Source organism: Salvelinus sp. IW2-2015, linkage group LG28 (genome assembly GCF_002910315.2).
Source record: "Salvelinus sp. IW2-2015 linkage group LG28, ASM291031v2, whole genome shotgun sequence".
Classification (NCBI taxonomy): Eukaryota; Metazoa; Chordata; class Actinopteri; order Salmoniformes; family Salmonidae; genus Salvelinus; species Salvelinus sp. IW2-2015.
Window position 1 is genome coordinate 22,505,212 of NC_036868.1, and position 14,661 is coordinate 22,519,872.

At 41.4% G+C, this 14,661-nt stretch overlaps 1 protein-coding gene across 3 annotated transcripts in view; it reads left to right on the forward strand.

The window, feature by feature from the left end:
* Positions 1-14,661, forward strand: part of si:dkey-174m14.3 (brain-enriched guanylate kinase-associated protein) — a 35,725-nt gene that overhangs the window by 194 nt on the left and 20,870 nt on the right. The window contains exons 1-4 of one of the 3 annotated variants that reach the window (XM_023974299.3): positions 594-689; positions 7,978-8,196; positions 11,302-11,463; positions 11,729-11,795. In XM_023974299.3, coding sequence (XP_023830067.1) covers positions 8,096-8,196; positions 11,302-11,463; positions 11,729-11,795 — 330 coding nt within the window. In that variant the 5' untranslated portion in view covers positions 594-689; positions 7,978-8,095. Of the gene's footprint in view, positions 1-588; positions 690-7,977; positions 8,197-11,301; positions 11,464-11,728; positions 11,796-14,661 lie in introns of those variants that run through there. The other 2 variants (XM_023974298.3, XM_070435844.1) reach the window with 2 other exon arrangements.

Consider the following 14,661-nt stretch of genomic DNA (forward strand, 5'->3'; position numbering starts at 1 on the left):
TGCCTCTATCCCTGCCTGCCTGCGAAGCACGAAGCAGCCCCCTCAGATCCGTCTCTCTCTGTCTCCCTCCTCTTCTCTCTCTCCCTTTCTCTCTTTCTTTCTATATTTGACTCTTTTTCTCTCATCTCTCTCATTTAGTCTCTATCACTTTATATTCCCTCCCTCTCTCTCTCTCCTTTCTCTATCCTCTATCTCTCTCTCTCTCTCTCTCCCTTCTCTCTCTTCTCTCTCTCTCCTTCATCTCTCCTCTCTCTCTCTTCTTCTCCATCCCTCTATTTTATCTCTTTTCTCTCCTCCCTCTCTCCACTTCTCCTCTCCTCCGCAACTGGGGGTTTCTCCACGCTTATCGGAGTTGAGTAAGCCAGCTCTGGATCACACAGCAGGGCTTTCACCAGAAGCCCTAGCACACACACACACACCACACACACATAACACACACACACACACACACACACACACACACACACACACACACACACACACACACACACACACACAACACACACACACACCACACCACACACACACACACACACACACACACACACACACACACAAACCCTCAGCACTGCTCCCCTCACACATACAGCGAGGAGCGGAGGCAGAAGGCAGCAGGCAGCCAGGTTTCTGTGTCATCATCACCAGGACCAGCGATTCACAATGAGGCTCTGTGTGAGCACCAGCGGAAGGTACTGCTTCTTCAACGGAGGGAACGTCTTTGATTTGGGATTTGGGGTTGGCATGGTGTGTGTGTCTGTCTGTGTGTCATTTATTGGTACTGTACGTTTGCGCAGTTTCAGTTTGCTTCACATCGGTGTAGCTTAGAGCTTGAGTAGCATTTGCAATGATCATACAGTTCATGATTTGCTAAGGATACTATTAGAATGCCTCATTAGAGCATGTAGCTTCACTTATATGCATTTACACTGGTACAGTTATACCACCGATTGTTTTTCTGGCTTATTGTTCAATACAGTGAACATGTCAAATAAGAAGTGGCGTATATTGTATTTAAACAATACACAACAATACACAACTGTCCTCCTCTGAAAGCGAGAGAAAATGCTCTGCTGAAAGGTTTGCTAATAAGGTGCTTAAAGATTTGTTGTGTGAACTAGGATGTGTCAGTGGTGTTTTAGCACTCTGATATTCTAATATTGTTCTGGGAAGTCTTTTGTGGTTTCAGGGAAGCCACAAATCATTTTCTTCAGTGCACTGTCATTTAGAGGGAGAACAAGAGCTATATAGCCTGGTTCCTCTCTAGGTTTCTTCCTAGGTTCCTGCCTCCTAGGGAGTTTTTCCCAACCACTGCTTGCTCTTTGGGGTTCTGGCTCTGTATCTGTTAATTACTTTTGTGAAAAATACATTTAATGAATTGATTGATAGTGATACCTAGCTAAAAGTATTCTTGTCCTATGAACATTCCTTATCAACCTCTCATACCCCTCTCATGTTATTAAATTAGTCCTGGTAAATTTGATTACCTCTCTAAAATGTTATTGTTCCTCCCTCAATTATATAGTTTTTAATGCAACATCTTCATTACATTTCCATCTACGATCAGCTAGTCTTCTCTTTCGTTTTGGTTGATTTGCTGCAACACGTAGTTCTATATACCTAGGCTATAATATACTGTGTAAAGATTTTTAAGATTTACGAGGTTAAATTGCTTTTCAAAACACCAGGGAGGGTAAATTCATTTGATGGACTGTTTCACCAACAGCCCAACACTATTGATTATCGTCACCTCTGTGACCGGTGTTAGCCGCTAACTGTTTGGCACTTTAATTATACAGTACAACATCACAAGTGCCAAATCTACATTACATTGGACGATAAAGTTATACTCTATTCTCGTCTTTGGCTTCACAACACATGATTGACATAAAGAAACATTTCATAATCAGGAGCAGGGATTGTGGCCTTATCCCCTCTTTCTTCCCCCCTATCTTTAAAGGGCTGCACTTCCTGATTTGACATTTTTAGAACTGTATGGTTGTTTGCATGTTGATTGCATTTTAATGTAGACCTATAGGGAAGATAGACCATGTGGAGATGTTCATATTGAATCATATCTTATTTTATTAACTTCCTAACTTTTTTGATAAGAATAGTACAGATTTTCTCAGGGTACCGGTTGTCACTAGTTACCACAGCCACAAAGTGAACATTGGCTATAAATCGAAAAAATTCATGAAAACAAAATTGTGCTTTTTGGTCTTCAATTAAAGTTAGGGTTAGGAAAAAGGCTTGCAGTGTGGTTAAGGTTAGGTTTAAAATCCGATATCAAAAAGAGGAATTGTAAAAATAGGTGGGGTTTAGCCATAACTAGGACTTTGTGGCTGTGGTAACTGTTAGTGACCATCTCCCTGCTTGCTTTCTCGCTCTCTCTTGCTCTCTTTCTGTCTCTCTCTCTCTCTCTCTCTCTCTCTCTCTCTCTCTCTCTCTCTCTCTCTCTCTCTTTCCTCTCTCTTTGTCTCCTCTGCTTCCTCCTGCATGCATTGCAGCCTGCCTCAGCCTCACCACTGTCTCACCAGTAGCCTACTCTCTGGAATTCAAAATGTATTATGAGAATTTAGTAGCTTATTTTTTCCCCTCCTGCTGAGGTAGGCTCTGTTTAACGCAATGACTGCATATAGTTTAACATTAGCTTCTTACTGCAATGTTATATTGGTTGATTGATTGAATTTATTAAACAGTCGTAAAATACACCTCCACATACAATTAGCTGGCTAAGTAATACTAGCCAGAGTCCTTCAACGTTACTGCAATAGAAGTCTCTGCCAGTAGCTAGTCACCTGACTGACTGTATCTATAAACGACTATTTACCAGTTGTGCGCCCATTCTTAGAGACTTGTGTTTCTGTTTGTTTGGGGATGTCTGTAGACATGGCAGGAGTCTCAGGATGGTTTCAAAATGGCTTTTTGTCCAGCATCTTAAAATTGCCTTTTGTCCAGCATCTCACAAAAACACTGTTAGCAGCATCTCTAGTTACCTACTTGAGCCTCCTCCGAGCTGGGGTAGATCATTTCATGTCTCAGGCCCTCAGCCTGAGCCACGAGAGGGCGGAGTTAGCCGTTTGAGAGAGGGGTGGATGTGCTGCTAAAACAACCTGCACACTGGGGCAGACGTAACATAGTGAAAGTAAATCCGGGACACTCCAATTAGTATGATATGTTACGTTTGGTCTGATATGTATTAATTAGTGGAAGTCTATCATCCATTTTGTATGATATGTTACGAATTACAACTCGTACAATATGTTACGAATTTGCAAAACATATGATATGTTACGAATTGCTGGACATTTGTGTTATATGCCCACCCATCCAACTTGACTAACCAGGTAGCCTAGTGGTTAGAGTGTTGGGCTATTAACCGCAAGGTTGCTGGATCGAATCCCTGAGCTGATAAGGTAAAAATATGGCGTTCTGCCCCTGAGCAAGGCAGTTAACCCACTGTTCCCCAGGTGCTGAAGGTGTGGATGTTGATTAAGGCAGCCCCCTGCACCTCTCTGATTCATAGGGGTTGGGTTAAATGTGCAAGAAGCATTTCAGTTGAATGCATTCTGTTGTACAACTGACTAGGTATTCCCATTTACTTAAAATAAATATAATTCTTATGTAAATAGTAGATTTTCTTTAGTGTGTAGAAAATATATATTTTTTAACGATTATAAGGTTATACCTTGTAGTTACTGGGTTTGAGGTTTTTAAGTGATTGGAATTTTTAAATATTGTCCAATGTACATTGTGTAATTTACTGAGGGTCCCTAACTATCCCCATAGAGATTTCAAATTGAGCATTGGCATTACGATCAGGTCTCGTGCAGCTGCGCTCTGAATTGATGATTACTTGGGTGCTGCCAGGTGTGGGCATGTGGGTAGGATTAAAATAAACCCACAGAAATCACAGGTTAGTATTTTTCATCATTAATGTTGTTCTGGAGGCAGCTCTACAGACTGGTCACTCGCTGGCACAGCCACAAAGTTATAAAATCTGATTTTGAACCTATCCCTAACTTTAATCACACTGCTAACCCTAATACTTAACCCTAACCTTACATTAAGACCATAAATAGCAAATGTTTTCTTTGCAGCTGGCCTATCTAATGGGAAATCACTCAGTTATGCCTCCAAGACAAGACTCATAACAATAAACATCAACCTGCACAGAACTGTTACGGTACCCTTCATTCCATGACATACMATTTTTTCCTATCATCTCACAAATCTCTGTTTGAGAGACAGAGTAGCAGGGCAAAGGGGGAAAAAGTAGACAGATTTAACTCCAACCCCCAGAGTGCCTCACTCAGTGCTACCGTGCCAGTGACCCCAGTCTCCCAGCCAAAAAATTATGAAACGTGTTGAAATCTCTCCACTGTGTGTCCTCATTCTGTCTCTAATTTCCTGTATGTATTTTGGCCTCAGCCGGACATAGTAGATGTACATTTTATCGAGAGATGGCCCTATGGCCCTGTCATGGTTTGTAGGAGTGAGGAGCTATGCAGTGTTGAATGCAGAATTTGTGAGTTGGGTAGAGACTGTCTCACGGACTGAACTGGGCTAGATGGCTATTCGCTAATGAGCTTCTCAAACATGCCTCAGTGCGTTAGAAGACAGACCTGTCACCGGATGGTCCTCGCTCTCTCTCGCTCTCTTCTCTCTCTCAATCTTCTCGTTCTCTCTCGCTCATAATATGTGAGATATTGACGGATCCTCTGCGGGGCATTACTGTGTCTCAATACCATCATTACTCTTCCCCGCTCCCTCTCTCTTTCTCTCTCTCGCTCTGTCTCTCTTTCTCTGTCTCCCCTCCACCCTAAACGGGTGGTCAACATTGGTTAAAACTGTGGGATGCTGGTGTACATGAGGAAAGGGTAGGCTCACTAATAATGTAGGYCTACACATAGGTTGCGAAGGAGATGTTGATCCTCTCGTTTTTGACATTTATTTTCTTTGTATTGTTATTCAAACAACGGCCTGGTTTCCCAAACTCAGATTAAGCCTAGTCTTGGATTAGAAATCACGCTCCATGGAGAATTTCCATTGAAATAGCTGTTTTGTACTGGACTAGGTTTAATGTGTATGGAGAGACTAACATCCTTTGTTCCTGGGTTAGGATGACGACTTGTTATGGAGGCATCCTCTTTTTCCTAAGCTGTCTTTTCTTTTGGGGCCTACAGTATCCTGTGTGTGGACACGTGAACATACAGTACACACACACACATGCACGCGCACGCACACAAGCACGCACGCACGCACACATAAACACACAAGCCGCCGAGCAATGTGCCTAATCACTCCCTGTCCATTTCAGCTACAGTCACAAACAATGTGTTGTGCAGGCCTGGTCTCTCTGTGTGAGTATGTTGTATTTTGTATGACTTTAACCAGTTTTCTAAACTGTTTGTCTCAGTCTGTCCAAGTATTGAATATTTTCCACGATATGTTGCCTTTTGAATKAATTATTAATTATTTTTGCTTTCATAATGTGTGACAAAGTCAACCATAACACGTCCTCCTTTTGAAAAAAATGACCTGTTTTTACAATCTGTGACTCAGTGTTACTCTGCCAGAAAAGTTCTACATCTCAGTTTAAGTGTAACTTTGGGGAAACAAATCAAATTCCAGGAGAATGGAGAATTCCCTGTAGGGTTGCTTGGCACCATAACATGTTTTATATGCCTGCGGGCAGAGGCTGTTTTGATTTCGGAACAGCATGTGTTTGTGTGTTGTTTTCCGTCCGTTGTGTGTGTGTTGTTTTCTCTGTGTATGTGTGTGTGTGTGTTGTTTTCTCTGTGTGTGTGTGCGTGTGTTGTTTTCCATTTTGGGTGTGTAAGCACACTTGCTCGTGTCGTTTTTTTGCTTGTGTCGTTTTAACGACATTGGTTCCATCAGGTTTTCGACATTCCGCTGATCTCAAATTCCTCCCAGGATCTGTGGCTTGATTATAACCACTTCTCCTAGCTAAGTGCCATCAACAGTGCATGAAATCCCTTCTCCCAGTATTTAGCCCAATGCTGTTGGTAAGGAAGTAGTAGGATGTGGTGGCTTGGAAATGGAAACTACAGCCCCATTTATACCTGGTTCTTAAATACGTCCTTTGTCCTGATCTTGTCCACATTCTGATCGTGCCCACATTTTTGGATATGTGGGCAGGAAAGAGTCTTGGCCCTTGGTTATAGGTCCTGGAGCCCTGCTTTAACTGGTCAAGTCATGTGTTAAGGAAACCCCTCATGGCAGATCCTGCAGATTGTCTACCTCCTGCGGGACCGAATAGAGCTTTGGCTCCATGGTGGTCTGGCTGTGACATAGAGTAGAGCTGTGGCTGTGTGGTTAGGGCAGATACTCTGGCTGTCTAAAGGCAAGCCACATGAGTAAGCCAGGCAGCCACTCAGGGCTTCCGCTTTAATGCTGAGTCTGGGCCTGCGATCAGGGCTTTCCTGCCAGCTAATCGGTCTACCGGGGTAGACGAGTAAAGGGAGAGACGGAGTGATGGGAGCCATGCTTGGTTCTCTTTTCATTGCTCCCTTTCGTTATTTCTCTCTTTTTCTCTGTCTTTCTCATTTATTCGTTCTCTCATCACCTCTCTCTCTTTCTCTCTCTCTCCCCTCCGTCTCTCTCTTTCTTTCTTTCTCTCTCCCTCTTCCTCTTTACTGCAGGATGGCAGATCTGAAAGGCAGGCCCTCTCCTCCCCTGCAGCCCCTGCTCTCTCTCTTCCCTCCTACCTCATCCCCTCATCACCCCCTCCTCCTCTCGCTGCTCTCAATACCTTCATTTTCAGCCCTCCTCTGAAATGTCAGCATGGCACATGAGTGGGAGGCAGCTGCAGCTCCATCTGAATCGAGAACAGTGTATGTTTTCTCTGATATGAGAGGATTGGGTCATAAAGGGCATTCAGAGGAGACTTAGTGAGGGAGTTTGACACCAAGAGAAATGTGTGCGTGTGTCAGTGAAAGTTGTGCGTTACCTCCCAGCTAGAAAACATTGTTAATTTCTCTCCCAGCGAGGCTTAGATTTAGTGGGAGTCTTGGTGAGATACACACACTAGGAAACACACACACACACAACACACACGACAACACACACCACCACACACACACACACACAACCACACACACACAGGCCCACACACACAACAACACACACACACACACACCACACACACACACACACACCACCACACACACACAGCACACACAGCACACAGCACACACACACACACACACATTTAAAAATGCACACACACAAAGAACAATGCACACAAATGATCAGTGCAACACGCCAAAACACACACAGAGACACACGCGCGCGTACGCACACACACACCCACACATTGTGTGTGATGACTCAGAGGGGAGCAGCTGGAGTTGATAAGGCCCCAGTCGTGAGGGTGAGCTGTCACCATCTGGAGGAATACATGTCTCCCTGACTCACCTCAACTCAAGGGGCATAACAAATGATCTCTCAATGACAGTATATGTGTGTGTTCGTGCATCTGTGTGTATGTTTGTATGTACACACGTGCATGTATGTGTATGCATCTATGTGACAGCCTTAGTATGACGTTTATAAGGCCCACTCTTGCCCTCCATCACTGTGGCTGTGTTTGAGCTTCGCTGTGTTCAGGGCTTGAGAGTCCATCTTATTCTAAACCCGGAGGTGCTTTGATCAAGCCGAAGTCTGTCTCCTCTCATCACCCGCACAATTTGTCTGCCTGATGACAGCCGCACCTGTGCTGTGGACCCATTCGAGACGGGAGCAGAAATATTTACAGAAGTGGGCCCTGCCGGAGCAAGTCCATTACCCCTGTCATAGTGCTTTAACGCTAGAGAGTGAAGAAGTGAAGATGTGTCCGTTTCTCCCAGTATGCACTGCACGTACACTTGAGAAATGAATTTGTTTGGATGATTCGGTCTAATCACTGTTGTGGTTTTTAATGGCTGCTGAACTGTCTCTTTGCTCTGTTGACAGGAACAGCAGAGGTAGAAAACTCAATCAGACAACTCACTCAACAGGGCAAACTTAACTGACCCCCTCCGACGAGAAAAATAGGCCCCACTCCCAACGACGATTCGAAACAAAAAAGCACATGAGAGGGAGCGAACACAGCAGACAAACCATGAAAAAGATATATGTCGGCAAAACGGCCCTAAAAGTTTCCCGAAATGGCAGTAAACATCAGAAAAAGAGGTAAGAGAGAATGCTGCAGAACATCCATCCCTCCATCCCTCCATCCCTCCATCCRCCCACTGGGGTCCTTCCATCCCCCCCATCTTTGTCAAGTGGTGGTGAACAATTCAAGTGTTCTTTCTCCAAAACAGAGTCATTATCCCGCCTCATCGTTCTCTCATCGCCGACTGCCATTGAAATGACAGCACTCATTACCGTGTGACTCAGTGGCCATATCCAGAGGTCACTAATGTGTGATTGGCGTTATAAGCTCGTGCTCTTGTCACGTAACAAACACCTGTGCTGTGCCATGTATCGTGTTGCAAGTACCTTGCAAGGGGGGTTTGTTATGGCATGGAAAGCATTCAAACACTGCCAAAAACACATTGGAGTAACCATTGACTTGAGATTGGGATGCTATTCAAATATTAGGGTATTGTTATTCCATTTAGTCAGAAACCATTAGGTGTGAGACTTGGAGCAAGTGCAATGGTGTCCGGAGCGTTGTCTGGAAATGATTCATATTCAACACTTTAGGCAATTAGGAGTGAATAATGGCATTATCAGTCCACTGACTTTTGTTTTTATTTCCGAACCAATAGCTTAGTTTTCTCTCATGTGTTAAGTTCACGCTCTGCTTGCCTTAATGGGAATTTGAAGCTATAGAGCTTTTTTGCATGTGTATCGTCTGGCTTTGGTGGTTGCGTTTTGTGTGTGTGTGCTGTAGTAGTGTGTGTGTGTCTGTGTGTTTGGAATGTAGATTGGAGCGTTTTTTGTTTTGTAGATGTGTTTGCCTTGGTCGTGTGATTTTATGTAATTTACACAGTCACTTTATTCATTTTAATTCAAGATACTGACGTCTCCATGATTGAACAACATTTAAATGCAAATTGTATCACGCTTTAATTTAGGGACTTCACTGTTGAAAGGAAACATCTTCATTTTCATCCTCTTACATTATCTTGGTCTGAACCCTTAACCTCTCCCTCCTTCTATGATCTTGTTCAGTAGATAGAGGGATGAGAGCGGGGTGACCACATCTCTCACCGCTTGCTCTCTCTCTCTCGCCTTCTCTCTCACTCTCCGTTATCTGTGATCCCCCGACAGATAGTCATTACCATCCTTCCTCCATCTGTCCATCAATACAGGCCCATTAGCCTGCCATGGACACTCAGATCCATCAAAAGGGGGAGGGATACATTTCCTTTTACCTCTCACACTTACCCTTTATAACATTGAATCCCAGGTAGTGCCGAGGCTCTATAAATAGTCCACAGGGTGCTGTCTCAGTGAATGACACATTGGAGATCACTATCCCGTGAATCTGAGCCGTCAACATATATTCCTGTGATAGATTACAGTTCATAGAGCCATATTGGAAAAGTTGAATTCCAAAACGGTATATATTCATTATCAGAAATGTTGGTAATTTAGCTTTTATTGTATAAAGAATTTATGAAAGAGATTGGTGTGATTTTTCTAATCAAATCATGGCATGGGGTTGTTCAATAACAAATATGCACAGTGGGGTCTAAAATTATTGACACCTTTGATAAATAATGGCTGTATAAAATAAATAATTAAAATGCTGAGCTATATTGTATGCTCCCAAAAAATTGGGAAATTGTAATATTTTATACTACTACAATTGCTCAGAGAAAGAGATCATTTTTTCTCAAAAAGTGATGGGTCAAAATTATTGACATCCCTAGAGATTCTTAGAAATAAAGTAGTCAAAAGTGTAGGATTTGGTCCCATATTCCGAGCACGCAATCACTAGATCAAGCATGTGACTCGACAAACTTGTCGGATGCATTTGCAGTTTGTTTTGGTTGTGTTTGAAACTATTTTTGTGCCCAATAGAAACGAAAGGTAAATGATGTATTGTGTCATTTTGGAGTCACTTTTATTATGAATARGAATAGAATATGTTTCTAAACATTTCGACATTAATGTGGATGCTACCTTGATGACCGATAACCCTGAATGAATCATGAATAATGATGAGCTAGAAGATCATACATGCTTAACCTCTCACCATTACCAATAACAAGGGAGGTTAGTGTGTCTTGGGGGTATGATCTTTGACCCTCTGTAACTTTCTCACTCATCATTATTAATGATTCACAATACATTATTTACCATTCATTTATCTTTCTCTGAGCAATTGTATTAGTATAAAATTTTCCAACATTTTTGGAGCATACAATATTGTTCAATATTTGAATTATTTATTTTATACAGGCATTATTGCTCATATTTATTAAGGGTGTCAATAATTTCGGACTTCACTGTATTTGTTTGAAATCTATCACTGGTTTCAATTCAGAGAGACAAATAGTCATGTTTTTTTGCAAAACGCTATATGGTAAATAACTACAACTTCAATTAAAAACCAGTGCAAACATTTGTGACATCAATATATATATTTTTTTACAAAAAAAATTATCAACACAGTAAAAAATAGGAAAATAGGACATTTTCGTCATTTAGCAGATGCTATTATCCAGAGCGACGTACAGTTAGTTCATTCATCTTAAGATAGCTAGGTGAGACAACCACATATCACAGTCAAATATACAGAACACCAACATTCCATTCCAGAGAATGAACTACTTTGATCAGAGCCCKCTGGACAGATGTAGTGCACTACATAGGGAATAGGGTTCCAATTGGGACAAAGCCTTAGTTGAAAGTGATCCTGGAAGTCACTGTAACCACTCTGGCTAATGACGGTAGTGTTCTGTGCTATGCAGCAAGGTTGTAGATTATTAGGTATTAGAGCTGAACGTTATTGGGAAGCCAAAGGCATCCAAACCTTAATGTACTGTACCTTAGCTGCATATAGAATCATAACGTGGAGTCTCATATGCATTATTCATGTGCCTCCTTTACACAAGATATATATCCTTTCTGCTTTTAATGGGCTTACTCCTCATTTATACATCACCACTGTATGATGCATGCTGTTCATGAATCATCACACACGACTCACATTATACCTTATTTATACTCGATGTATCATCAAATATACAGTATATGCATATAATATAACATGAAGAATACCCTTGTAATATGCTACTTCAACTATGTCTGATGCCTGGTGTGTGTTTGTGTCCCTCGCAGCTCTTTGCAGGAGCAGAAGGAGGACCTCCGGAAGCGTCTGTCCTACACCACCCACAAGCTGGAGCTGCTAGAGAGCGAGTTTGACTCCACCCGCCAGTACCTGGAGACAGAGCTACGYCGCGCCCAGGAGGAGCTCGACAAGTTCACCGACAAACTACGCAGGTGTGCCAAACTGCAAAACCACACCCTCACGGATCTCATTGCATTGATTTGTGTGTTCATCTCTCGGGAAATATGCCCCATGTTATAGTCACATTCACAAGAAGTCTTTGAATACCTCTTAAGGGTAAAGCCTTAAAACTAACACGGTGGTACATTATCATGATGGATACATAGCAGAGACATCGTTAATCCAATGGGTGCAGAAAGTGTTCAATTATTAATAGTGTGAGTTGGTAAGCCAGTGTCATTGTGTGTCTCCTGGTAGAATACAAAGCAGCTACTCAGCACTGCAGAGGATCAACCAGGACCTGGAGGATAAGATCCATAGAAATGTAAGTGAAGTGTGCGTGTGTGTGCGCGCATGCGCATGTATGTGCTTGTGTTTGAGTGTGCGAAAACGTTCATGCATGTTTGTGTACACCTGTAGGTGAGTGTGTCAAGGCATAAATGTGTGCATATTTGTGTGTGCGTGTTGTGTGTGTGCACGCGCATATGTGCCCATACGTGCATGCATGTTTGTGTACACCTGTAGTTGTGTGTGCATGCACACGCGTCTAAGCGAGCAGTGGTCTTTACTCTTTAGAAAAGGCAATGAAAAGCACTGAGCAATGGATTTGAATATGAATACACTAGCTGTTGGTACCACTGACGTTAATTGCAGCCTATTTCAATAGCCTGTCCTCCTTCCTTTGGCAGTTGGATAGCAAGCCCATTGTTCTGAGCTAGCCTTGCGACTTACATCTTTTGTCAGATGGCAAAAGGAAGGATACAATTAACCATCCTGCCATTCCAGCATTGTACGATCATCATGTGTCTTCTTCCTCGTTCTCTGAATAGACAGCTGAATATCTCCCTCTCTGAATCTGTTAAGGAAAAGATAATCATGATCACAAAGAGTTGGAACTTTAAGATGTTGCAGGTTGATAGCGAGGAGGAGTGGAGCGGGTCTTTGTTTCATGGAACGTAGAGGGACTGAATAATTTATCAAAACGCATACGTCTTTTTTTATTGGATGTTAAGCTGTGAATCCTTATCAGTTACATATCTATTCAGCCCAGATGCTCCCTCTTTAGGGGTTACCACGGTGATGATGTAGTTATCCTGTGCTCAGTAGATAATTGACTAACTTTTTTTACACTTCACAAACCCCTGATCTGAGTTTATTGCAGTTCGATGGGGGAAAAAACGTAAACATAGTCTTTCTCTTTCTCTTTAAAAAAAATATTTAATAAAAATGTCAAACAAAATATAACCTACAATAAACAGACGCACACAAATTCCAACAAACATCAATGACATCACAGCTGCACAAAACCACATGTTGCCACAGCATCCATACCCATCCCATTTGTCTCACTCCAACTTTTACTCTCATTCTTCATACCTTGGGCATTTCCAGTGTATGTAACACTCTATGCCATTATGCCCTCAAATTGCACTATTCTATTTCTCTATGTAACCAACACTTTTTCAATATTTAAATAATAATGCATTTGATTTATCTACTGTCTTAACGATGGAGTTTAAAAGTTTTTTCAAAATGATTGACGAGAAAAGTATAGTTCTACCCATTGGGTATCTCACTGCCCGTTCATATGCCATGTTTTGAAATATGCAGATAGACCGATTAAAAGTAATCTTAAATTGTAAAACTTTGGACAGCCAACTTTCTAACTCTGCCCATAACTGTTGGACTTCATAGCACTCCCAGAAGGAATGAATTATTGAGTCATTGTTCATTTTCCACTTAAGACATGATTGCCGTTCTGCTGTAGGATTTGTGAATTTTGTATCTTGTACAATACATGACTATATAATCTCCCTCCATCTTGTGCCAATGTCAGTTATTTCTGATATTTAAGTCTTGGTTCCAATAGTTTATATTTTCAGTTGGATAGGCTCTCTGCAAGGATTTGTATATCTTTCCTATCATATTAGTATCCTTTTCCAACTCAAATAGGATTTCCTCAACATTGCTCTGATGTCCAAAATAAAATAAAAAAGCTATGTTTTCCAATCTCGAGGTGAAATATTTTTTTACTATTGTAAGTGCCTATTAAGTGCCAAATAAAGTAACAGGGTTGACCATAACAGGGTTAACCGTAACAGGGTTGACGATTTCATCCTAAATCAGCCACGAATCCCCTTGTGACAGGAGGAATGGAAGTGTGTTGTGTGCAACAGGGAGGGACAATTGAATGCAAGCTTCACATTTGTATTTTTTATTGTTACAAACATTTCAAGCCTGTCTATCTATGGGTAACAGGGTTGACGTGTTATTCTCCACCCACTCAGTTTTCTACCACAAAACAGAAAGTGGCCAAAAAGTGTAAAACCTGCTCACCTCCCTTTACACTATGACTTGACTACTAGATGTTCAATGTTTCTTTTGAAAAACATATTTAAAAAGGATTATTTCACCATATTAAAACAAGAGTTCGGGTTCACATAACAGCATTCTTTGGCTTGTAAAATCCAATATTTGTGGACAATTTCTACTTAATATATCAAAGGGAAGCAAAGGTACTCATTTTGCGGAATGACCAAACAAAACATTTACATACCTTTTATGCACTTACTTCAATAAACACTTTGCGGCCTCCGGTAAAAAATAGGTCAACTATGTTTCTGGGATAAGAATAAAACATTTTATTTTATTTTGGGCAAAAGTAAAGCATGCTTGAAGTTATTGCACTCTTAATCCTTCTGTTGTGTTCGTTTCATGTTGATTAATTCTGTATACCTGGTCCAAAATGACCGCCCCATTATAGCTGATTATAAATCCATAATAATACATATATTATCACCTAATGTTGTGTTAGATATTTTTTATCAACATAAATTCTTGTGAACATTACAAGTTTTGAACTTCTATTTGCTATTTATGGCCTGTAGGCCTCATTGACCTGAGCTCATACAACTAGKWTTTGAGTTTTTAAAAAAGCAGAATGTTTATTTTGACTATAACAAATACTCAGATTAAACATATTGTGCTATTTATCACAGCCTACTTTGTGTCAAAGTTTAACAAGGACTCTCTCCTCCTCACCAGTGTCATGATCAAAGATGTGAACAAGAGTCTCACATACAGTATATCGTTTGGTCATTGTGCTGCCACAGAATGAATTGTGAGCAAGGCCTCAAAAAAGCTTTATATACCAGAGCTGCGAGAAAAGTTACATTTATTATTGAAAGAAT